General features: G+C 47.4%; 1 protein-coding gene across 24 annotated transcripts in view; it reads right to left on the minus strand.

Moving 5' to 3' along the window:
• Positions 1-24,309, minus strand: part of Thrb (thyroid hormone receptor beta) — a 349,278-nt gene that overhangs the window by 70,997 nt on the left and 253,972 nt on the right. For all 24 annotated transcript variants that reach the window (XM_063273969.1, XM_063273981.1, XM_063273982.1 and 21 more), the window contains one exon: positions 18,627-18,690. In XM_063273969.1, coding sequence (XP_063130039.1) covers positions 18,627-18,648 — 22 coding nt within the window. In that variant the 5' untranslated portion in view covers positions 18,649-18,690. The remainder of the gene's footprint in view (positions 1-18,626; positions 18,691-24,309) is intronic.

Genomic DNA, 24,309 nt, shown 5'->3' on the forward strand with positions numbered 1-24,309 from the left:
GATTGTGATAGAAGGATACGCGATATTAAGCAGTTCCGTTAACAAGTTTAGGGTAGAACTATTTGAGAGGGTTCATGTGTAGATGACAGAGGTGAACATGTATGGTGATGTGTCATGTTCATGTGTAGATGACAGAGGCGAACATGTATGCGTGATGTGGCATGTTCATGTGTAGATGACACAGGCAAACATGTATGTGTGATGTGGCATGTTCATGTGTAGATGATAGAGGCAAACATGTATGCATGATGTGGCATGTTCATGTGTAGATGACAGGCAAACATGTATGCATGATGTGGCATGTTCATGTGTAGATGACAGGCAAACATGTATGCATGATGTGGCATGTTCATGTGTAGATGACAGAGGCAAACATGTATGTATGATGTGGCATGTTCATGTGTAGATGACAGGCAAACATGTATGTATGATGTGGCATAGCAAAAACCTACGAGTGCTCACTGAGCCTCCTCCTTCCTTCACCACTAACAATCACACAGCACAGCGCTACTCTGCTGAGTTCAGCTACTTGGGAAGTTCCCTCCCAACTTCCCTTTCTCCTTCAGCAGACAGAACTAGTCTATGGCTTCCTGGGCTCAGCTTTCCCTCCCTGCTGTGTCAGGGTGAGCTCTCATCATTTGGAAGATACTATGGACTCTAACAGTGTGTAATCCTGCTCCATTTAAAAATATCTTATTGGTGAATGCCAGTGTTCCCAGTGGAAATTCTCAGGTTGGCCTAGAGACTAGGCCCACGTATTTCTTTTGTCTTTTCCATAATTTAGATCTACAGAGGAAACAGAAAGTTGTAGACATTGTAATGAGGTGGGCTTAAGTCACAGCAGGGCACCAGGCCTTCTAGGTCACTGGCCTCTAAAGGATTTGGTGGCGGGGAGGGTGATAAAGGAAGGCAAGTGTTTATTATGTGTGATAATAATACACATTGGTGATGATCCTAATATAAACAACAGTTAAGCCCACCGAGAACTGGGCTGGCTGGAGAGGTGGCTCAGCAGTTAAGAACACTGGCTGCTTTTCCAGAGGACCCAGGTTCAATTCCCAGCACCTATATGACAGCTCGTAACTGTCTGTGATTACAGCTCCAGGGGAATCTGGCACTTTCACATAGGCACACATGCAGGTAAAACACTAACGCACATAAAATAAACAATTTAAGAATATCAAGAATATCACTAAGATTTACTATTTGACAAACTAGTAAAGCACTAAGACATAAGTGTCTTCTGTATAGCTCAGCATTCATATGTCACTTCATCTAATCTAAATAAACATCTGTACCCAGAACCTCAAACAACACTAGATGACTTTTCAGCCAATAAACAGGAGCAGAGCAGGTGGGAAGCTCACTGATTCCTGTGTTCCGGTTCAGACTGTGTTACAATGTATTGTATTGGCAACCCTTTTGCTTTGGCTTCCTGAACTTATGGGCCTGTGGCTTGCTTCTCTAGCCTGTGGCTGGTTACACAGATGCATGCCCATCATCTGAGCAGAATCAAATCACGCTCCACAGCTTTCCATGCCCTCCCTCTCGTCTGTAACTTGGAGGGAAACAGGAGTCCTGGAAGAACCCTGCAGTTGACGTGCCTGCTAGTGCAGACTACCTTCCCCTAGGACACACTGCTTCCACCGAACCACTCTTCCTTCATGTTCTCACCCTCCATGGGCTAATGTCGATGGCCATCTCCACATCTAGAGGAGAAGATTAAAAGGAGCCATTCTTGTATTTCTTTTGGAAATTTAAGAGGAAGCCAGTGCACTGAGACCACATTTGTTCACATGTAGAGGGAGCAGGTGAACTACAGAAGGCCAAGGTGATGGTGATGGATGCACTCAGATGCTCTGACTAGAGTCGGATATCAAGAACAGATCTACTGCCTCACCCCTGAGATTTTGAGGCCCTTGTTCAGCAAGTTGGTTAAACCAGCCTGTGCAGGGTGGCAGCCTCCACCCGCTGTCTTGGTCTTCCTTTTGCCAGCACCTCCCTATTAGTTTCCCTCCATTTGAGTCTGTGTGGGAATGGAGACTAAGGTGTCCTGTCACAGAAAGATTAACCTGTTTCACTAGCAGGGGCTCCCAGTGCATCGTGGGCGAGACTTGGGAGCCCATAAGAGACAGACAGATCTTTCCCAGGTCTGGTGGCTCCCACTCTTGTTTCTGCTGCAGATTCTGTGAACGAGTTGAGTGGCAGCCTCAAAGAAAATAATCACTGTGGGCATTCAGACTTCAAATAATTATTCTGGAGCCAGGAAACTGCAAGGATAGTCTTCCAGAAAGGGAAAATAATCAACATTGAAAAATACAAAACCAAAGCAAAATGGACACATGTGCTTAGAACATTTAAATGGGCGTCTTAATCTATTTTAACACACAGCCTGAAGTAAAGTTGGGAAGCAAAACAGTACAAGGTGTGTTTAGAGATGGCAGAATTCTCTTCACTGGAGAGACACATGGTGGTGTCTATGTTGTGTGGGCTCCAGTTCTGGTGCTGAACACTGGCCAGGGGTTGTGAAAGCAGAGAAGGCAAATCATGGAGCACAAACGAGTCCCATCCTCAGGAATGGAAGCTCACGTTTCCATAATTCACACTGCACTCGAGCATTGGATTCTCAGGTTAGATGGTGCAACGTCTGAGGTAATCACACCGAAGACCACAGAGCTTCTGCTTAGAGATTAGGAAGGCTGCAGCTGCAGAAACCTCCCTATTCAAGAGCTCACAGGCCCCCACGAGGGGCGGATGCTTGACTACTGCAGGGTTAGAATTCTCTTGTGCGCTGGTTTAGGGAATAATGTTCGTTCCTGCTGACAGCGAACAGCGAACCCGTGTGTGTGTGTGTGTGTGTGTGTGTGTGTGTGTGTGTGTGTGTGTGTGTGTGTGTGTGTGTTTTAAAACAGACTGGCCTGTTTTATGGTCCCAAATGTGAAATATCTTTTTCAAAAGTAGGAAATGAACACGTATCTATCTTAACCTTGGAAACCAAGACTAGGGCATAATTCACATATAAATCACAAACTTGCAGACTTAAATTTTTTCAAATAAAAGGCAAAATAGGACTCTTGGGTGAGCAGACCAATTTCTCATACCTGGAGTGGCTCTGAAACACAAGTATTACTTTTATGTATTACACTGAAGTGTAAAAAAATAGCTGAATACACACACACACACACACACACACACACACACACAGAGAGAGAGAGAGAGAGAGAGAGAGAGAGAGAGAGAGAGAGAGAGAGAGAGCACTCTGGGTTTTTATAGAATAGAATCTCACTATAATTTGCTTTAATAAAATAACCCTGTCTGTGCAGATATCTCCTCCCTTTGGAGACATTCTGATCTAGGAATGTTTGGACTTTCCTTCTGTGAGACACAGAGGCTCCCAGACATCAAGAACATCTGTCTTAGTGACCTTGATGGCTGGCAAGCAGGTTACACTGAAGACTTGGGGGAGTCTTCAGCTACTCCAAACAGTTTGTAATACATCAAAATATATTTGTTGAAACGGGGCTCCCGTAACATGACACAAATGCCTCTGGGGAGCGAATGTCCACTAGGGTGGTATAGTTTAGCATCTGCACTTCATGGGTCCTGTCCCAACAGCAGAAGCAGAAGAGGGCAACTGGTGTGGTGTCATGTAACTATAACTCTGTCCTTGAGAGACAGAGTCAGAAGGATCAGGAGTTCAAGGCCAGTTACAGCTGCAGAGGCATCCACTTATAGACGCAGATGAATAGAAGACAAATAGTCTTTTAGTTTTTGTCTTCAACTTTTAGTGACTTAACGAGAGAGCCTGGTGCCAGAGAGGCTGCTCCTTCCAATCTGATTTTCTCCAGCGAGGTCCAGGTGTTCCTCGTGGTCCATCAGCCTGCAGGGATGGCAAATGTCTGAGACATGCCACTCAGTCTGTCACCTAGGGACCCGTGTCACCTAGGGACCTGGTCCATCATCACAGAACGCCTGTGAGATGGTGACTGCAGCTGCATTTTAGCAAGGTGTCCACGAGTCTGGGAGCCCCTGTTCCCAGGCAGTTTCCATAGAAAGTAGAACTAATTTGGTAAATATATAGTTACCCAATTTTGTCTTTGCTGGCATTTGATACTTGCTAGACAGGGCTAAGATCTGTGATTTTCTGCTCAGGACCCTGGGGGCACAGAGGCATTTGAAGTGTTGCAAGTCAAGGGAATTGTATACTGGACAACAAAAGGGAGCACACTGAATGCTTCTGTTTCTAAACAATGATTTGGTAAATTTAGTTCATGAAATGAGAAAATCAAAACACCAAGATTTCATTTCTAGTTATGATTTCCTTTTTTTCTTGGCAGTAAGGTTTTATTCTCAAAAGACATTCAGCAAAACTGTAGAAGCAACAGAATACAATGTATACGTCATGTGTATGCCTCTTATACAATGTATACATCATATATCTTATATGTCAGGCATCCATTCTGAACGTTTTTATTTTATCTTTATAAAGATGTATTATATACAGATATTATAATTTTATGGAGATATTGGGGCACAGAGAGGTTAGGCAACCTACCTAAGGTCACACAGTAGGTAAATGGCAAAGAGAAGACCCAGAGCTAAGATGGTATCACATTGTATCTTTCCTTTTGTTGGGTAGCCAATTGTTGAGCAATGAACGGTGAAAGGCAGCCTGGTCCCTGATTGAGGTAAGGCTACAAGCCCCAGAGACCCTGAAGGGGAAGTAGGAGCTTCGACTGCACCCAGGCACGGGGCTCGTGTCACTAGCCATAGCCTTCCATAGATTCGTTGCCATCAGTCATGTAACGACAACACCTCAAACCCCTCCACATGTAGACTAGGAAAAGGACACGACCTGTGGTCATGTAGGCTCAAGACAGAGATCTTCCTGCTAATGAATTACATAGAAGCTTAGCCAATAGGTTTCCTTCCCAGACATTCCTCCCTGCATAACATATTTAATCTCAGGCCCGCCCTGAGAAGTGGGGTATGGTTTTACTCATGCAATTTCCACCACGGCAGTAAATGATTCAGAACCATGGACTGTTTCTTTTCATCAGGATCTGCCATGGGGAGCCATGGAGAAGGCCTTGGCCTATAGAGCCATTGTCTAATCTCCAATAGAAGACCTCTCTGCACTCCCAGCCACAGCTGCCACCAAGCCCAAGCCTACAGTCAAGCCAAGGACTCTTCCTGTGGGACCAGCCAGAGCTCCACCTCTAGCCCCTCCCACTCTGGGCTAGATCGAGCCAACAGGCCCAGATTCTGTTCTGAGCTCTTCGGTGACTTCCAGTGCTGCCTGGATGTCCAAGAACCTGGGAACTCCATGGCCCTAGCCTCTTTGTAGTACCGGAGAACCCCGAGCCAGCTCGGGCTGCCCCGAGCCTCAGACTGCTTTCCCATGACCAGAGCAGTGTCCCAGGGCTTCCCTTTGGCCCACACCCACCTGGCAATAGCATGCGGTAAGCACAGTGAAACTCCCCACATCCCGCCTCCCCAAGCGGCAGAGCCCTGTGGCAGGGCAGAGCAGGACCCCACAACACTACAGCCAATGGCCAGTGACTTAGGGCAGGGACCTATCTTTCTCCCCAATTCCATGGAAAGACTTGACATAAGGTCCAACTCACAGAGGAGGTCACATCCTTGCTCTGAGTCATGGGATATCAGACAGCACAGATGCATCTGTCACTGAGCCCTTGACCTCTTTCTTGAAAACACGATGCGTGTTTTTGATGCAGAACAAGGGTTTATGATCAGATTCAACGCTATGGGAACGGCGGCTTTCACTCACTCCCGGACACTAGACTCATTTTCTAACACCCCTCTTTCCAGTTTATGGGTCTGTGTCCTATGCTGGCTGCTGCTGATGGCGGCGATTTTAAAAGCATTTGCAGTGGCTCTGCCTCCATTCCGAGTGGTGAAAAGCTTGGGAAACGCACAAGGAAACAAAAACCAAGCGACCGAGGGAAACAGAGACTGGCTTGCTTTTGAACTCCTCATTTGGAAAGTGAGGAAATTTGACAGTGATTTAGGGTGGACGAAAGGATGACTTCATCCTATATTTAGGACAATCAGGCGGACCTCAGAGCGGGACTTGTCCTGGCTTGACACAGCAGGCAGGTGCTAGCTGGACAGTGTTACTGGTTAGTGCATGGGAGAGGAGCTCCAGGTAGTCTCCAACGGTGAGCACTACCTGGACGCTGCCTTCTTGCCTTGCTTCATTTGCTGCCTTCCACAGCTGGGGTAGCAAGGGCCAGAGCAGTGCCTGCTCCAGATGGGGCAGAGGGGTGAAGGAAAGTGGGAAGTGCTGTAATTAAGACAGCCTGGCTCTTAAGAAGAATATTGCTTCAAGAGAGGCCAGTCATTTCCTCAGGAGAGAGCCCAAAGCCCTTGGTAAACATGTGAAAAACATGCACTCAAACCTGTCACTTCTGCAGTCAGTAAGTACTGAACTATAAAAGCACACCCTATACTGTAGATTGAAGTCAGGAGATGTTCTTCAGATACTGTCTGATGGGCAGGCTTCCGACTCTAGCAGACACAGATAAGAATGCAGGTACCCAGACATTTGAAAGGCATGGGAATTGGGAGTTCAAGGCAAACCTGGGTTATATACCAAGACTGATGCAAAGGAAAACGGCGTGCCATGTTTTGAGGGCTGCAAGCTGGCTCCTTGGGTAAAGGTACTTGTAGCCAAGCTGACAACCTGGGCTTAATTCCTGGTTACCATAGGTGGAAGGAGAGAACCAGTTCCTGGGAATTGTCCCATGGCTCTACAATGGCTCTACATGGCATCGTGACACGTGAGCCCACATGCATGCACACATACCCAAAATGAAATAATAGATAAATAAATAAATAATAAGATAAAGTATAACAAAATCATAGCTTGAGATAACAAACATTTTCAGCTTTCTGGAATTCTGGCCTGAGATACTTCTGTCCCCATAGTGACTGGAAGATGAAGCGAGTCTAGCCCTTTAGTGATTACCCTGTTTGTTCGTTCTCTCTCTCTCTCTCTCTCTCTCTCTCTCTCTCTCTCTCTCTCTCTCTCTCTCTTTCTTCCCTTATTCCCTTTCCCTTCCTTTCTTCCTTCCCTTCTTCCTTCCTTTCCTTCCTTCCTTCTTTTTTTCTTTCTCTCTCTTTCCTTCTTTCTTCCCTTCCCCTTCCTTCCTTCCCTTTCTGTCTGTCTGTCAGTCTTTCTTTCTTTCTTCCCTTACCCTTCCTTCCTTCCCTTTCTGTCTGTCTGTCTTTCTTTCTTCCCTTCCCCTTCCTTCCTTCCCTTTCTGTCTGCCTGTTTTTCTTTCTTTCTTCCCTTCCCCTTCCTTCCACGTCTTTCTTTCTTTCTTTCTTTCTTTCTTTCTTTCTTTCTCTCTCTCTCTCTCTTTCTTTCTTTCTTTCTTTCCTTCCTTCCCCTTTCTTCCTTCCCTTTCTGTCTGTATGTTTGTCTGTCTGTCTCCCTCCCTCCCTCCCTCCCTCCCTCCTTCCCTCCCTCCCTCCTTCCCTCCCTTACTTCCTTCCTCTCTTATGGCATGCGTCTGTGTAGTGAAGAAAGAACTGAACAGCCAACATGGCGCCCCCCAAGTGCCCTGGTCTCACTGTGGCATGCTTTTTGTACACAATCATTGTTTTTAAGAATTTAGGACAATGTGGCTGATAGAAGGTTTTCACTATGATCCAAACTGGCTGCATCTAGCAGCTTGGGCAACTTGGGAGGCCGATCTCAGTGGTACCTCTCAACTCTACATTATGCTTGCCTGAAGGATGAGAAGATGGATATGGGGAAGAAGCTCCTGAACACTGAGTAGGATGCCCATGTAAGAACATTTGGTGAACTCCAATTGGCTTAAAAAGGGGCACAGAGAAACCCTGTTCTAGGCAAAGCCGTGATGTAAGTGAGTTTCTACTCTGTAACCTAAAATGTCTTCCCTGACTTGGCTCCCTGGCACTGGCTTCTTGTCTATTCTGCTACTGTTTTCTCTCCACTGATTCATGAGCCCTGTTTCCAGAGGGAAGAAGGAAGACTGGTGGTAATAATATACACAGAGATGAATAATTGGTAGATTTGCAACTAGCAGAGACTCTTGTATTTTAATTAATCTACTGATTTTATAATGCAATCTAAAGTCAGCTCCAATCCATGGGACTTTTAGTAAAGATGTCATAATAATTTAGAAACCTAGTTTGAGAAATGGAACATATGGAGGAACTTATAAGGGATTTCTAATTACATTTTTTACAATTTATGTAGACACTGATTAGGTATGATATCAGTGAACTAGAATCATGAATGCCCCTTGCCCAGAAGCACTTGGTATTGACCACAATTCCTTTCCCAGAACTAAAGAATGGGTTCAGGAAACTTCCAGTGCCCATTTTTTTTTTAAAATCATAACTTGTACTATTACTCTGAAAGTATTTTCTTAGACCTAAAAACATCTTCTAGACACAAATATGGTCTTAAATCCCAAATGACTTTAGCTTAAAAGTGAGAGAAGTACCAGAAGAGGAGGAAGAGAAAGAGGAAGAGGAGGAGGAAGAGGAGGAGGAAGAGGAGGAGGAAGAGGAGGAGGAGGAAGAGGAGGAGGAGGAAGAAGAGGAGGAGGAAGGGGAGGGGGAGGAAAAGGAGGAGGAGGAAGAGGAGGAGGAAGAGGAGGAGGAGGAAGAGGAGGGGGAGGAAGTGGAGGAAGAAGAGAATGAGGAAGAGGAGGAGGAAGAGGAGGAGGAGGAAGTGGAGGAAGAAGAGAATGAGGAAGAGGAGGAGGAAGAGGAGGAGGAGGAAGAGGAAGAGGAGGAGGAAGTAGAGGAGGAAGAAGAGGAGGAAGAGGAAGAAGAGGAGGAAGAAGTAGAGGAGAAGTGGAGGAGGAAGTGGAGGAGGAAGTGAAGGAGGAAGATAATGAGGAAGAGGAGGAGGAAGAAGAGGAGGAGGAAGTGGAGGAGGAAGAGCATCAATACAAGGAGGAGGAGCAAGAACAGGAAGAGGAGGAAGAACATCAGGAGGAGAGAAACTAATTAGCTACTGTGTTGATGGAATTATCAGTGAAAGTCAGGAAGTTTCTGACCAGGGCCCATCCTCTCGACAAGTTGTGTTTTTTGTCCCCTTGGCCTTTATTTGTGGCATATGAAAAGCTCTTGAGAAGACTTGGGACTTGATCGAGTCAGGAAGCAAAATAACCCTTCTTAATCTTAAAATAAAACCTTAATAAAATGTGGGCTTCAACTGGATGTCTATTAATGAAGCATGCTGGACGTCGTGTGCTCGGAAAAGAGTGAACCCAACAGAGACAAGCTGCCCCGCCTGAGTCTGTCAGGATTTCCCAAATTCTGCTGGGTAAGAACCATACAGAGAAGGCTCTACAGGAAATCCTGGCACAGAAAAGAAGGCTGTGGAACCAGACTGTGGAAACAGGAGGCCAGCTGCAGAGGCTCTTGGAAACTTTAGTCACAGGCATTCAAGGTATTTTGGGCACACATCTCACACAGTATTCTCAGAATCCATGCATAACCCTCAAGGACCAGGCCTGGGAAGTGGGGCCGGGAGAGCTATGTCTGTTACTGGGATCCTTCACTTCTTGGACTGCAGAGTAGGCGGTTTTGAAGCTCCCTGGGGGAGCTTCACGTACATTCTCTGCTGTGTCTCAAACAAGAGCTGCATGCTTCCATACTTTCTTGGCAGGTCAGTTCCCTCAGCCTGCACATGCAGGTGCGGGTGTGATGAGCGTGTGTACCACCAGACACAGTGAGGATGTGTGCCGCTGGTCCCTGGTGTTCCCGGCTTCCCAGCGGTGGTACTGAGTACAGCATTCCACCTGTCCATCCCATCCATACATAGCTCAGTGGTCTACTTTTCCCACAGGAAGGAGCTGGGCGGTGAGAAAGGGCGAGTGGCTTATCCAAGGCTGGACCAAGACTGGGCCCCAGGCAGATACCCTCTCAGGCTTATGTTCTTAGGTCCCCTGTGGCTTTAGGGGTCGGCGAGAGTGTGGGCATGTAGAGATGACTGGTTCGGGGTAGACCAGAGGCAGGGGGTATATACTTTTCCTGAGTGAAGACTTGGTGTCTCTGTTGTCTTTCTGCTTCCTCTCCTGCCATGCTATTCAGTGCTTAATATAAAAAATGAGAGCGAGAGCGAGAGCGAGAGCGAGAGAGAGCGAGAGAGAGCGAGAGAGAGCGAGAGAGAGCGAGAGAGAGCGAGAGAGAGCGAGAGAGAGCGAGAGAGAGAGCGAGAGAGAGAGAGCGAGAGAGAGAGAGAGAGAGAGAGAGAGAGAGAGAGAGAGAGAGAGAAAGAGCTAAATAAGGAAACTACCAATCAAACAAAAAGAATTTAAAGGCCTTCTACCCTATTGGGCAATACAGGAAACAGAAAACCGAAGGCTGGGATGCACAGGGGCCAGATGTGAGGTTGTCCCAGGCTGGGAGGCAGCTAGGTGTTAACCTCCTCCTCTAGGGGGCTTGTACGCCTTTCCTGACTGGCAGGCAGGATGGTGGGCATCTTCTAGGAAGTCGCTGAGCATCTCTGAAAACCGTCTTCCTGGTTTGTCAGGGAGAGATGAGCCGGGTAAAGGCAATGAGCCCGGGAGAGAGCTTGCCACACCCCTCTCTCTGAGCCTGAAGGAGCATTTGTTTGTATCTGGAACCACTACAAAGTCTCCAGGTTAAAGCTCTTCGTTGGCACAACAAGCATCCTTGCCTTGTCGATCCAGATGATAGGAACACTCGGAATGCTCTATACTTTGCCGATCTATCTCATGGGTGTATTGATAACAACAGATTATTCTACGTGGGATTTCTAGGGCTAAACCTATCTTCTTCGCATAGGGCTGAAGGGGAAGAGACTCATACAGCCGTGAGGCAGGCAGTGAAGGGAGGGGCTCTGTCCACGCTGCGTGTTCTGGTCTGAATCTCGACTCTTGTCTTCATTTTGCACTTTTCCACAGAAGATTTTATGGAGCAGGTGCTTAATCCGTGTTTAGCGACGGCTGAAGTAGGTTTCCAGCACACGTCTAAGATGCATTCTGCCCGTCCTCCTTTCGGAAAGTGAGGACCAAGAGGTGAAGTCTTGAGGTCAAACCACAAATCTTATAATAAAGACATCGTATGTGACTCCAACTACAGATGCAGTTATGGTTGTTTCCTTAGGGTCCTCACAACAGATTACCCTTGTCCTGTCTAGGAATGCTGATTTTTGCTTAGGAGGGGGGTCAAACAACTCAACGTGGTTTTTTTGTTTGTTTGTTTTGTTTTTGTTTGTTTTTTTAAATGAAACAGTTCCCTCATTATTAAGACCAAGGCCTTTGACCCCTGTGTAATACTACTGGGCTTTGTATGTCACTTGAGACACAGACACATAATCAAAATTTGTGTGCGCCACACTTTGTGGTATAGCTCAACGGTATTTCCCAGCCTCCCTTGCAGTGAGATATGACCGTGGGACTAAGTTTCAGTCAATAGAACAGATGGGATTATTGGACCTTGAATCATTTCTTCATTTTCTGTCACTCATATTTCGTAGAAAATATTGACACCCCCAGAAGTAGATGAGGTTGAAGAAGGATGGAGCCTCCAAATGATGCTGAAAAGTGTCGCCTGTCACCAACTACAGCACTGGCTGACCTTACCATCAGGATTATTATCCTGCTGAGTCACCGAGATTCAGGAGGAAGCCTAGCTACCGCAGCATGAAGCATTATTTCGTTAACACAGGCCAGTGGGCTCCAAAAAGCTCTCCGTCTACTCTATTTCTAAGTATTTCTGAAATCCAGCTGGATCCTAGAGAGACCTCAGGCATGAGACCTTTCAAGGCTCGAGGCAAGCATCGGTGCAGGGCTGTACCGTGAGGGGACTCCATGCTCACACTCATAGTCTTGGATTCTCCACGTGTGCAGACTGCAGAGCCTCCAAGTGTCCTGTCCTCATGTGCCCAGAAACTGTGATCTCTGCCCCTGGATTCCCAGGAGGTGAGACCACCCTTGCCCACGTTTATGTACTGTACAGTGTCTTGGATGCCAGCGTTAAACTGAATTAACATTTTTCTTTTGTTAAAAACTCGAGGAATTTGATAATGTCATAGTTTAGGCCCATGATTTCTTTGGATTATTCTTATTTACGTGCATACGCCTGTTTGAGTTTGTGTACCCCAAGTGTCTCCAGGAACTAGAATTACAGGCAGTTGTGGGTGCTGGGAATTCAATATAGGTCCTCTGTGAGAGGGGTGTGTACTTTTATCCCCTGAGCAATTTTTCCAGCCTCTGCCAATTGTTTCTTGGTCTAACCTTGGGCATCAAATAGGTAGGGCTCATCATGAATATTTTCATTATGCTTTTATGGAGTCTGAAGCTTTTTGTATTCATTTTTATAGACTCCTCTTGATTTTACAATAGTACGAAATGACTTGCCTAAAGGCAAGGCTGGCGTGACTGGGATCTTGATAAGTTCATTTCTATTCTATTTAGATTAAAGAGTACAGGAAGTTTTTAGTTGAGAAATTTGGGGCTTAAGAATATTAAGTTTAATTATCCAAATGGGGTTTAATTGAGATCTATAAAAAAAACCAAAACTACTGGCATAAACATTGAGAAATTTTAAAGTTTAAAAAGGCACTAAGCCACTACCCAAAGACTATACATGGACTGACCCTGGACTCTGACCTCATAGGTAGCAATAAATAGCCTAGTAAGAGCACCAGTGGAAGGGGAAGCCCTTGGTCCTGCTAAGACTGAACCCCCAGTGAACGTGATTGTTGTGGAGAGGGTGGTAATGGGGGGAGGATAGGAAGGGGAAGCCCAGATAGAAGAGGAAGGGGAGGGGTCAGGGGGATGTTGGCCCGGAAACCGGGAAGGGGAATAACAATAAAAATGTAAATAAGAAATACTCAAGTTAATAAAGATAAAAAAAAAGGCTCAAGGGAAATGATACAAGGATATGAGGCAGCCTGGCCATGCCCACTAAGAGTTCTATGTCCCCTGACCCTTAATAAAGATGTGGAAAACCTCTCTAGTTAGGTCCAGTGACGACCCTGGTCACTTCTTCCTGGACATCAAAAGGTAAGATTCATCTTTAAATGTCTTTACTTACTAAAAATAAGCCAATGAATTCTGTTAGCACATGTTGCTTTTAGAGAACATGGTTAGAAGCAAAGAGTCCAGAAGACCGTGAAGGGCATAAAGAAATGATGAGTTGGTTGGCAGAAAAACGCCAGGAACCACAATTTGATACTGTGCAAATCAAATAAAATGGAATCAGTGACCTTATAAAACAGTCCCCTCCAACCAGTTCTTGCTGTCCCTTTCTGCATGACGTAATGATCCCCTTTGCCAAGTTTACATCCGGGGAGTTCTGAGCTCCAGCACAAGTCGGAGGTGGGTCCCTGGGATCTGACTGAGTTAGGAATCCATGCCTAGTGGGAAGCATCAGCAACAGCAATAGCAGTTGTGCTGTACGATGCCAGAGCAAGGAAGACATTGCATCAAACGTCCCCTCAGCTGGCCGCCTTGGCCATCCTGTTTATTAGAGCCATAAAGACAGACTAAGTCACAAAGATCGACTGAGGCACTTTTGTATATCTCTCCATTTTTAGAGAAAAAAAAAAAGCTTCAATCTGTACAGAAAAATCCTTGCAGGGCAGCTTAACCAGGGGCTAAATCTGAATTGTGGGGATGAGCTATAGACATTTAAGTTTTTCTACCAAACGGCTTCTTAAAACGTACAAGGACCTCCCACACCCGCTTTTGTAACTGCAGAGCAGGAATTCTGACGGACTCTTTATGTACGCCTGCTGTGTGCCAGGTACTTCATAACAGCAGACTGGCTGAAGAGAGTCCTGTGTGTCCCACTCTCTCACCAGGACCCCGGAGGAAAGCTCAGTGTTTTAAAAGCCCCTCAAATGGATTAAACGGACAGCCCAAGCCCAAGCCAACCTACGGGTGCTGTGCTCCCGAAAGCTTGTTCCCTGGAGGCCTTAAAACAACAGCAAGAAGAAACCTCTTCCCGTAAGATCAACACCAGTGCCACTAGACAGAACCTACTAGCAGCCTAGAGGACCGACCTGACCTGCTACTAAGTCACGAAAACTATGTGAGACACACCAAGCTTCCTTCTGAGGCCACTGTTCTGTCCACAAGAAAGGCTGCTTTGGTTGGCCATTCCCAAAAGACGCTGAGGTTTGAGCTGAGGAGGCCAGGACTAGACGGCTGTTTAGGTAAAAGACAGAGCACACCGGTCAGATTCATGTTCAGGAACCATGGGCTGTCAGTCATGGATGAGAGTTACAGCATACTCCCAGGCAACTGCCTCTGTTTATATGAGAATTTGTCACCCATGGCTGGGATAGGGACAGATGAAGCACGACAGTTAGAGGGGGGTTGCTATAGACTTGTTGATGTCATTTTGATGGGGAAGATTAAAGAACTTCAATCAAGAGCGAAAAATGGAAAGGAAACAGAAACGCCACCATTCATGAGACTTGTTTAACCCAATTTCCCAAAGATTAGAAAGGTATAATTAAAAAACTCAGTAGTCCACGGCAGTAACCTTGGGAGAACCACTCTACTCTGCTGATGTTTGTAGCTGTGTAGAAACTCTCAATTAATTTTTGTTTCCTTTTTCTCTTTTTGTTCCTTTGTTCCCCAGTGCTAGAGATGGCCTCAGGCCCAGGGTGTGTCCTCTGCTGGTTCACACAGAGGCACTTTCTGTGGTTTCTCGATGTTTTTTCCTGCTTACAGTGAAGATGGAGAAGACGAATTAGAGTGTACACAGGGTGGAGATTTTTACCCCTCTCTGCCATGCACGCCACAGGGAGAAAATGTAAAATGATAGACTTGTCTGGGAGCTCTGAGCTCAGAGGGAATGAAGAACAGAGATCCCCGCCTTCCAGCAGAGGGAGATGCCTGGAGCAGTGGGCCACGTCTGGGAGGCAGTGCGTGAAGTGGGGTGAAGTGGGGACACATCGGGATCAGACTGGAGAGACTGAGTGATACCTTAGGGGATATTGTTAAAATATGAGTAACTTACACAGATAACGAAAACCACAAGTTAACAATGGAAAATAGTAACAAGTAGGGACAGGAAGCTTCATGCAAGCGGCCAATAAACACGTAAAAGATGCTTAACTCCAGGGGTAATAAAAATGTAAATAAAGCTATGTCCCTCTTAACAAACAACTACAAACAGAGGGAAAGGCTAAGTCCTTGGTGTAAGCCCAGGGTGTCACTGCAGCAGCCCTGAGCTGGGACCCTCAGTAATGAGGATCCGGAAAGGAGGATGGGGAAAGAAAACAAACAAGACATGGATGAGGTGAAGAAACAAGCAGCCAGAAGGAAGACGTGCTGGCGAAATCATGAAGCCAGGAATATACTGTTCCCTAAGAGGGCTGCTCAGAGAGTGGCTTACACCACAGCCCCAGGAGTACCGCACTGACTGTAGCAGTGTGGCTTACACCACAGGCTGCACTAACTTTGTGCTCATCACAAAGTGAGGCTCTACACAATTGCTACAAAGCTCGGCTGCTGCGGCCTCAGGAACAGCCAGAGGAATCTGCGTTCTTGGTTTCGTTGTCAAATAAGGCCCAAAGGCTTTTCGCTTTGCCGTTAGGAATATTAACTGTTCACATCTTAGGACCGATCCCCAATAAAGCTTGTTACGGCGTCATAAATGTCTAGGTCATTCCCTCAGATTACCTGGAAACAGAGCTTAACGCTCAACCAATAGAATATCTTATGAAGGCACTTCCTGATAGCCCTTAAGAATTATTCAGTGGGTGATGTCGATGGTACTAATTTCAGATTAGGCAAGGCAAAGTGGTTGCCAAACCCAGCTCCAATAGCTGATGTTTTCCCCAGAAAACAACGTTTGCATCAAGTACATTTAAAATACATATATTTATTTCACAAGCTTTGTAGCTAAAAAGGCCTCTACGCCACTGGTTCTCAACCCGTGGGTTGCAACCCCTTGGTGGTGGTGGTGGGGGAGCGCCGTTTGAACAAACCTTTCACAGGGGTCACAGGGGTCACGGGGTCACAGGGGTCACGGGGTCACAGGGGTCACATATCAAGTATCCCAAATGCTAAATATTTCATTACTATTCATAAAAGTAGCGAATTTATAGTTAGGAGGTAGCAACAAAAATAATTCTACAGCTGAAAGTGACCACTTGAGGAACTGTATCAAAGGAACTGCGTTTGCAAGGTTGGGAACCACTGGTTTGTAGGAAATGCTGGCTTGCTGTTAGGAAAGTAGGCTCATCATTCCTAACTCCATTCATTTCATGCTGGCTGTCTTCTCATAAGAGTTAAGTGACGTTCTTTAATGCTTAACAGCCATTGTCCTTCTTACGTTTCTCTGAAGAGAAAGAACTCATACTCGGCTTTTAAATTATGCACCTAGTCTAAGCATGGTTTCGATGGCTTTCGTCTTTACTTTGGTCTCCCTTGAGGTTAAAACGATGCTGTGTCTGGAGCCCGCCGCGAAGGAGAGGGAGAAAGGGAACTGCTTCATTTTACACACAAGTAAAAGCCTACACACACACACACACACACACACACACACACACACACACACACACGCCTATCTGTAGGTGAGTGCAGCTGTCTGAGCCTCTGGAGGAAAAGCTCACTGGAAGTGAGACCAATCCCTCCCACTAGGAGGCAGCTCAGCCTGCAAGGTGGAGATCTGGCTAAGTCTCTGTTGAGTAGCAGCCCTGGTTCCAAGCCCAGAGTCTCAGCTTCAGGTCCTGCTCACCGCTGGGGTGAGAGGAAGCTAGAGAAAACCTCCAGGCTTACTGGGGACTCTACAGGGTGGACCAGCAAAGACAGCCCCTCGCCAAGACTGGCCTTCTGCCTGGGGTTTCATTAGGAAACAGTCAAGCCCACTTAGTAATGTACAGTTTAAGTTAAGGTTCTTCACGCTGTAGTGGCAGCTTGGGGGGTGGGGGTGGGGCCGGGACAAGACGCTGAGTGGCTTATAGAAGCAGGATGTCTATTCACTGCCTTCTACAGCCAGAGATCAGATGGGTCCTCAATCGACCAACCAACCACGCAACAATCAATCAATATTGCCAATTTTTGTTCCAGAGGTGCATGGATGAATGATTATTACTCATCTGCCTCCCACAGCAAGCAAATACCGGTAATCTTATTATCCACATTCACGTTAAATATTACCATTTCTATGTCTCGGGACGTATGTCCTCTCGGGTCCCTTCCATTGGAAGCGTTTTCAGGGACAACTCATCGTGGAGTACAGGACTATTGCCTCGTACCTCATGAGACCATTCTGACTTCCTCAGCGTCCCTGTCTTCAGTGCCACGGCCCTGCTGTCTCTTGTCTGTGTGCTTTCACATATATGTAGGAACAGAGACAGAGACCGTCACTCTCTCTGCCCAGGGCACATGGCGGCTGTGGCTGAGATGGAGTCACACTAATTTCCCACCGCACGAGTATGACTTCTGCACAGAAGTGGGTGAGATTCGAGTGAAGAAGACCCCTGACCTTGCTGGCAGCGGAACAGGAGGAGGAATGGTGTTTTCTGACGTGAAGTAAACCGCAGAGAGGGCGTGTAATTCTGAGTCCTCACTCCTACAGGTGTAAGCCGTTCTGGTTCGGCCAGGTGCCCTTTCTCTTGCCAAATCAAGAGTTCGAGCCCTGGTGGGTCGGGAGCCAGGGGGTGGTGCCTGGGGATAATGGTTTGATCATAGTTGCTTTGGGGGTCTCAGGTGTATTAGAGGATGGTTCCCGAAGGAACTGACTGTCCATTTGGTCCACTCTAGTGTGGGGAAATGGCACAAGCAAATACCTGGGAGCCAGTCAGTTTTATGATGTGCAGGGGAGTACGGGGAGCCTCCCTGCTGCCATAAGCACTAAGAGGCCAGCCATTGGCTGGGAATTAAGCTGGAAGGCAGAGAGAGCCAGTACCATGCTTTGAGATCTCGGGAGTTGATTTCGGTCAGCAGACAGTTTGATTCATGAATAGTTCCTCAGTTAAATGTAGATATTAAAAAAAATTGGATATTTCATTTAAAAATTTAGTTTTCCAACATCTCTTTCTAATTCAAAAATCTCTGGATGTCCCAGCCTTCATGCCTTCTTTCCAGTGGTCATTGATAATCGAGGGTGGTTAGCTTCAGAGAGAATCGGAGTGCCTATACCAAACCTTTTCAGCCTTCGGTGTTTGCTCAGTCCCTGGGCCGTTGTATGCGGAGGGAACTTAGGTGATTCAGCCTGTTGTGTGCCTCTGGCTTTCTCTGGCCCTGCTAAGGGTTTCACAGCTCAGTTACCCCATCTGTGATTTGCTCACATTGCATTTGGATTTACTGCGGCTGGGACAGGCAGCTCGAGTTGGGGTAGATATACTGTTTGTGTCACGAAGGCTGCAGAACTATTTGTCATGTGACCCTGAAAGACTCTGAAGGACGATGACATCAGTGTACAGGGCTGATCCTAGGAGGGCTGGACACTGCTAGCCTTCCGCTGAAGCTAGCGTCTCCCCTGGTCACCCTCCTGGTGATGCCATCGTATGTCATGGCTTGGAAATAACTGCTGCTAAGGTTCTCAGGCTGTAAGACCCCAGTGCTTCACTTTGTGCATACACAGATGAAGACACACAGTGGAAACCAAGGAAGACACGTAGATACCTGTCATACTGTTAGGAGTCATAGGTTAGTAGTCATGCTGGGTCCTCTTCAGCTCTGGCATTCCCTACAGAGAGACAGAATAACACACATTACAATCAGCATTTCCTTATGAGATGGGGTCTCACTGTGTAGCCCTGGCAGGCCTGGAACGTGTGATGTGGGCAAGGCTGGCTTAAAACTCACAGAGAGCTCCCTGCCTCTGCTTCCTGAGTGCCAGGGTTTCACTTACTTATTAACTATGTTTTATTTATTCTTCCACAACACCCCACTTACCCCGACACATACCCTCCCCTCTTTATGTTTCCTTCCTTCCTTCCTTTCCTCCAACCCCTCTCTCTTTGAAATCAAATAAGTCCAGTTAGTGTTGTCTGTTGGTATGCTGACTGACCTTGCTGGCTAAGGTTTGTACAAGTCACCATAGCTGTAGTGAGTTCATGAATTTAGAAGATACCTCTAGCACTCCTCCCCATCCCCACACCACTCCTCCCTATCCCCACACCATTCCTCCCCATCCCCAGAGCATTCCTCCCCACCCCCACAGCACTTGTCCCGACCTCCAGCTCTTATATTCCTTCTGTCCCCATCTGACTTAATTTGTTGTTAATGTCCCAAAGTTTATTATGTTTTGAATTTGAACCAAGATCCCTCACTGTAACTTAGAACTGGGGTGTTAAACGGGCCTTATGGCCTTGGTTTTCATCTCTGGCCTCACTCTATGTTTATGCTTTTGAAACAGTGTTTTCTCTTGGTTTGTTGTTTTGAGAGATCAGCCAAACTGTGGACGGGCCATTTTCCCCTGAGTGCCTGCGATGTCTGAGCATCTCCAAGGCAGAACTCCTCAGGCTGTAGAATCCCAGCCTCAGCCTGATGGCACCTTGGACCAGATCCAAGATGATTTACCTCTTAGACATCATGTCCTTCAAACCTAACTCCCCCTCCTGCCCGTTTGTAACTTCTCTTGTCAGAGTGCTTTGCCCGATTCATTTATGAGACCTACGAGCAAAGCAAGCCTGGCCGGTGGTCTGAGGAGGAGGAGGCCCAGGGTCAATGCCAGACCAAAGCCTACAGGCTGGGAAGGGGTGCTCAGGGGTACAGACAGGCAGCTGGCACACAGAGTCCTTCAGGATGCTTCTGGAAGTATTTCCTGGGAGGGTTCTGGGTCCAGTATAGGACACAGCAGCCCCTGTCTCTTGAATAGAGTTGAAGCCCAAGACCTGGGCTCAAGGGTCAGTACCACTGTGTGCTACTGTGGGGTCCAACGTAAGGTGAAAGATGGGCTCGGGCTCCACTTGTTTCACAAGGCTGCTGCCGAGGGCTCGAGGGCATAAGGGGAATCGGTGAGATGCTGCACACTGAGCTGTGGTAGCCCTTGGATAAGAAGGCTTGTGGTAGGACAGCAGGCAAAGAAGCACACGGACTGTGCTCTCAATATGGCTCTACATACGACGACTCCGTCTTAGGCTCTCCACTCACCGGGTGCCTATGGTTTCAGGCTTTTATCAGAATTCTTGTCATGCTGAATTTAAATTATAGGTTTGCATAGGTCTGATGGCACGGCCCACTCCTCTGACTGCCCTCCCACCCCTCCCCCTTGTTGAGCATTGCTGAGTAGTTTCTATAGCGAAGTGAAACTGCTGTGACATATAGGACACAAGCCACCTGAACCAGCTTCTGAGAGAAGCGGGGAGACGTAGCACCAGGAAATGAACTCTTTCTTACAGCTGAACCTTCCAAAGATCGCCAGCCACCAGCCTTCAGCCCCAGCCTCCTTCACCCGTTCAGCTTCTCAGATGAGTCAGACCTGGAGACGCCGCTCTGGGACCACAAGCTGGACCTGAGGTCCAATCTTGGACTCTGATACATTTACTAGCTTGGCTACCAACCCCTCTCAGCCCTGGAACCTGCCATGTTTCCCCACCAGATGTTTGGGATGCCCCAGAGGGCGAGGAGTCAAATGGATTGGGAAGGGAAAGAGGACTGTAGCTCATGTGGAGAACCGAAGTGCCCCTCCCCTGGCCATGCCAGTTCAAGGCATGAAGTGTGATATGATAACCTCTGGACGATTGGAGAAACACAAAGATCGGAAGGAAAGAGGGAGTGAGGGAGGGGGGAGCGACGGAGGGGGGAGGGAAGGAGGGAGAACCATGTCTGTTTGAGACCCCCAGGGAAGAGGATTAACCTGAGAGTCTCGCCTGGTTTAGTCAAGGCCCATCCCTACCTGCCCCACACCCCCTCCACTGGCCACTCAACTCTTCCTTGGTGACCTTTGGCAAACACATCCTCTTTCACATGAGTAGATTCCAACACAGCGGCCCTCTGACTGACAGCTCCCAGCTTCCACAACAATAACCCCAGTGTGGCCTGGCATATTGTTTTTCTTCTTAATCTCTGAACCGGAGCCATTAAATCCCAGTTGCGATCTTGCAACACCATCAACTTAAATGTTTCTTTATCTTCAAAAATTCAGACTGCAAGGGCAGAAATGGAATCTGTAAGGCAGAAGGGACATGGAGCAAGAACACGACCTTGCTAACATTCCTAAAGCTGGAGTCGACGCCATGAGCCTCTGTGCTACCCTTCCTGCCCAGTGCTACTGAGCAGTCTTTTCTCCAGCGACAGTAACTTTTGTAGTGCAGTGTCAGCAATATTGTGCCATGCGGTATCATTAAACGGCATTGCTGTTACTATACTGTTAGCGATGTACTGTAATCAGTACTCTAGTACTTCAATAGTACTCACATGTAGCATTGTTACTATTGCTCTTCAGTGAGCTCTAGACTTATTTCCCCGGTGTGTGTGTATGTGTGTGTGTGTGTGTGTGTGTGTGTGTGTGTGTGTGTGTATGTGTGTGTGTATGTGTGTGTGTATGTGTGTGTGTATGTCTGTGTGTGTGTCTGTGTGTGTGTATGTCTGTGTGTGTGTCTGTGTGTGTGTCTGTGTATGTGTGTGTGTCTGTGTGTGTGTCTGTGTGCGTGTGTGTGAGTATGTGTGTCTGCGTCTGTGTGTGTGTCTTAGTAGGGAATCATCTTTGATTAGTCTTCTATGTCATCCTTTGAGAGAGAGAGTCTCTCAGTTAAGCCCGGAGCTCACTCGATGGCTAGTACTGCTAACCTGTTTAGGAATCCTGTCCCCGCCTTTTAAGGTTGTAATCGCTGGCAGGGCGCCATGACCATCTGGCATTTACTTGGTTACTGGGGATCTGAACCCGTGTCCTCGTGAGTGTGCAGCATGTGCTTAACCACTGTGCTACCTCTCCAGCTCAGAGCTCTAGAGTTTCAGGTGCGACTTCAGTAGTGCGTCTGGCAACCCGTCAAGTATCACAGTTCCGCCTTGTCACATGACTCCCCGGGGATGGTGCTCTCCAGAGCTGCGCCTGGGTCTGGAGCTCAGCGGTTTGTGGGGCCATAGGAAGAAACAACCCAGAGTTGAATTAAGCTAACTGATGCCTGGAAGGGGTGAATACCTCTGGGAGGTGGTGGGGAGGAGGAAGTATCAGGTACTGAGTGCTAGCCAGGGCAGCCATGTTGATGACGGACTGAGAACCAGCACCATCCAGAACCACCACTTATGGTTCTCCTGTTTTACCATTCCCATGGCTCGTGGGTCAAAGAAGAGTTTGCTTTCTTACACACTTTCCCCACAAGGCATGGCGGTTCACGCCTGGAATGCCAGCAGTCAGGAGGCTGAGATGGGAGGATTTCAATCAGCTTGAGGGCAGCCTGGGTTACACAGCACGCTCTTGGCCAGTGAGGGCTGAATACTTTATTAAGGGTCTTACTCTGTAGTTCAGGGTTAGTCTTCAACTTGCAATCCCCCTGCCTCAGCCTCCTGAATGGTATTACATGCCTGCACTGTAGCTAAGAACTTTCATTTGGACCCACTGGGGGTTCATTTGCAAAGAGACATGAGTCCTTCTGAAGCCTCTAGAACTTCCGCTCCAGTGAGAAGCTGATTCTGCCTCATTCTGTACCCCTGACAGGCGCCACTGACTTGGCTTCTGCTGCAAGGGACAGCCATCATTTGTCCGACACTCAGGCGGCCTTGAGGATGGCTGACTGTCTAGGCTCCGTAAATTTTGTTCAGTGACAACCCCTAGACAGGAGGTAATTTCAGAGGCTCAGCCCCACAGGGGCAAAGGGCTATGGAAGGGCCAAGCTCTCAGGCTTGCAGCAGTCAGTGTTTTTCCTTCAAGAAGGCAGATGAGGCAACAGTGTCTCTGGTTGTAATGGCGATTCACTGGCTGTGGCTAATGGTTGCTCACAAGAAGATGAGGGTGTCAAAGTCCCCCTACATAGCTCAGGTTGGACTTGAGCTTGTGATGGTCCCCCTGCCTCTGCCTCCTGAGTGCCAAGATTACAAGAATGGGCCATCATGTCCAAGCATCTCATTCTAGAGCTCATCTCTATTATATGTGAGTTTGTGTAGCAGCACCAATTGCTACTCAAGTCTCTCCCACTGAGCGGCAACCCCAGCCCCTGCCAGTCTCTACTCTAACCTGTGCCTGTGTCAAATACTGCCTCCTTTCTCTCCTTGACCTTCCCTTGCGTTCTTGCTTCCTCACAGGCAATGTCACCACAGCACATGGGAAGAAGCATGGATCCTGCTGCTGCTCTTGACTTAGAGAGCCAGGAGACCATTTCTATGCTGGGATAAGGTCCGCTTTACCAGTTACTACGCTAAATGTCCTGATGCCTGTGGCAGCTTCTCCCTTTATATGGCAGAGGACTTGGGTATAGTCAGATAAAAGTTCTATTTCTGTCTTGAGAAGGAGGTCAACTGGGTGGGAGTGAGACAGACTCAGAGCACAGTTGGCTTTGAAACAATGTAGAGAAAGAAAGAAGGCAGTTGCTCTAGGACCCGGTTTTGAAACAATGTAGACAAAGAAAGAAGGCAGTCGCTCTAGGACCCGGCTTTGAAACAATGTAAACAAAGAAGGAAGGCAGTCGCTCTAGGACCGTCTGTTGCATGAAATGCACCATCTCACAGACTGAAACATGGGATGCTTAGTCAAATAACACTGGGAGAGAGAAACCGGGGACCAGTTCTGGTTCAAGTTTCTGAGGCCGATTAGGAGGGCACAGGCTTGATGCCCACAGTACGCACCCTGCCTCCTCCTCCCACAGGCCTTTCTCTAAGTGCACACTCATCTCTGATTTCTGGACAGGGAGCAGAGAGGTGGGCCGGATACTGACTCTGCAAGGACAATGCCTGGGACAGGCCACCAGTGACTTGTAGGAGCCTCAAACTTCCTCTACTGCCACCTGGTGGTCAACAGGGCACCATGACCCTGCCAAGCCAAGGAGAACTTGAGTAAATAAGGAATGTACACTGTACTAGAGTAGGGAGTGGGGTGGCGGTAGAGGGTGGCGGTCTGGACGCACATTCATCATGTTAGGAGAATTAAATAACCCCAGAGGAATGACAGTACCACACAGCCCCGCCAGATGCCTTTAATTGTGTAGTTGTGGTTAGGTGACTCAAGGAGACACAAGCATGAAAAACATCCAACCAGAATGGAAAGCAAAGGGTTTGCACAGATGGCCATGCTTTATCATTGAGTTCTAAAGGTGTCTGATGGTGAAGCAGTCAGTTACAAACATCCCCACTCCTGTCCCCGCCTCTGGAGAGCTTTGGAAGGATAGACGGAAGTACCCGAAAGAGCTGTAATTTCCAGCCAAGAAGA

This window comes from Rattus norvegicus, chromosome 15 (genome assembly GCF_036323735.1).
Source record: "Rattus norvegicus strain BN/NHsdMcwi chromosome 15, GRCr8, whole genome shotgun sequence".
Classification (NCBI taxonomy): domain Eukaryota; kingdom Metazoa; phylum Chordata; class Mammalia; order Rodentia; family Muridae; genus Rattus; species Rattus norvegicus.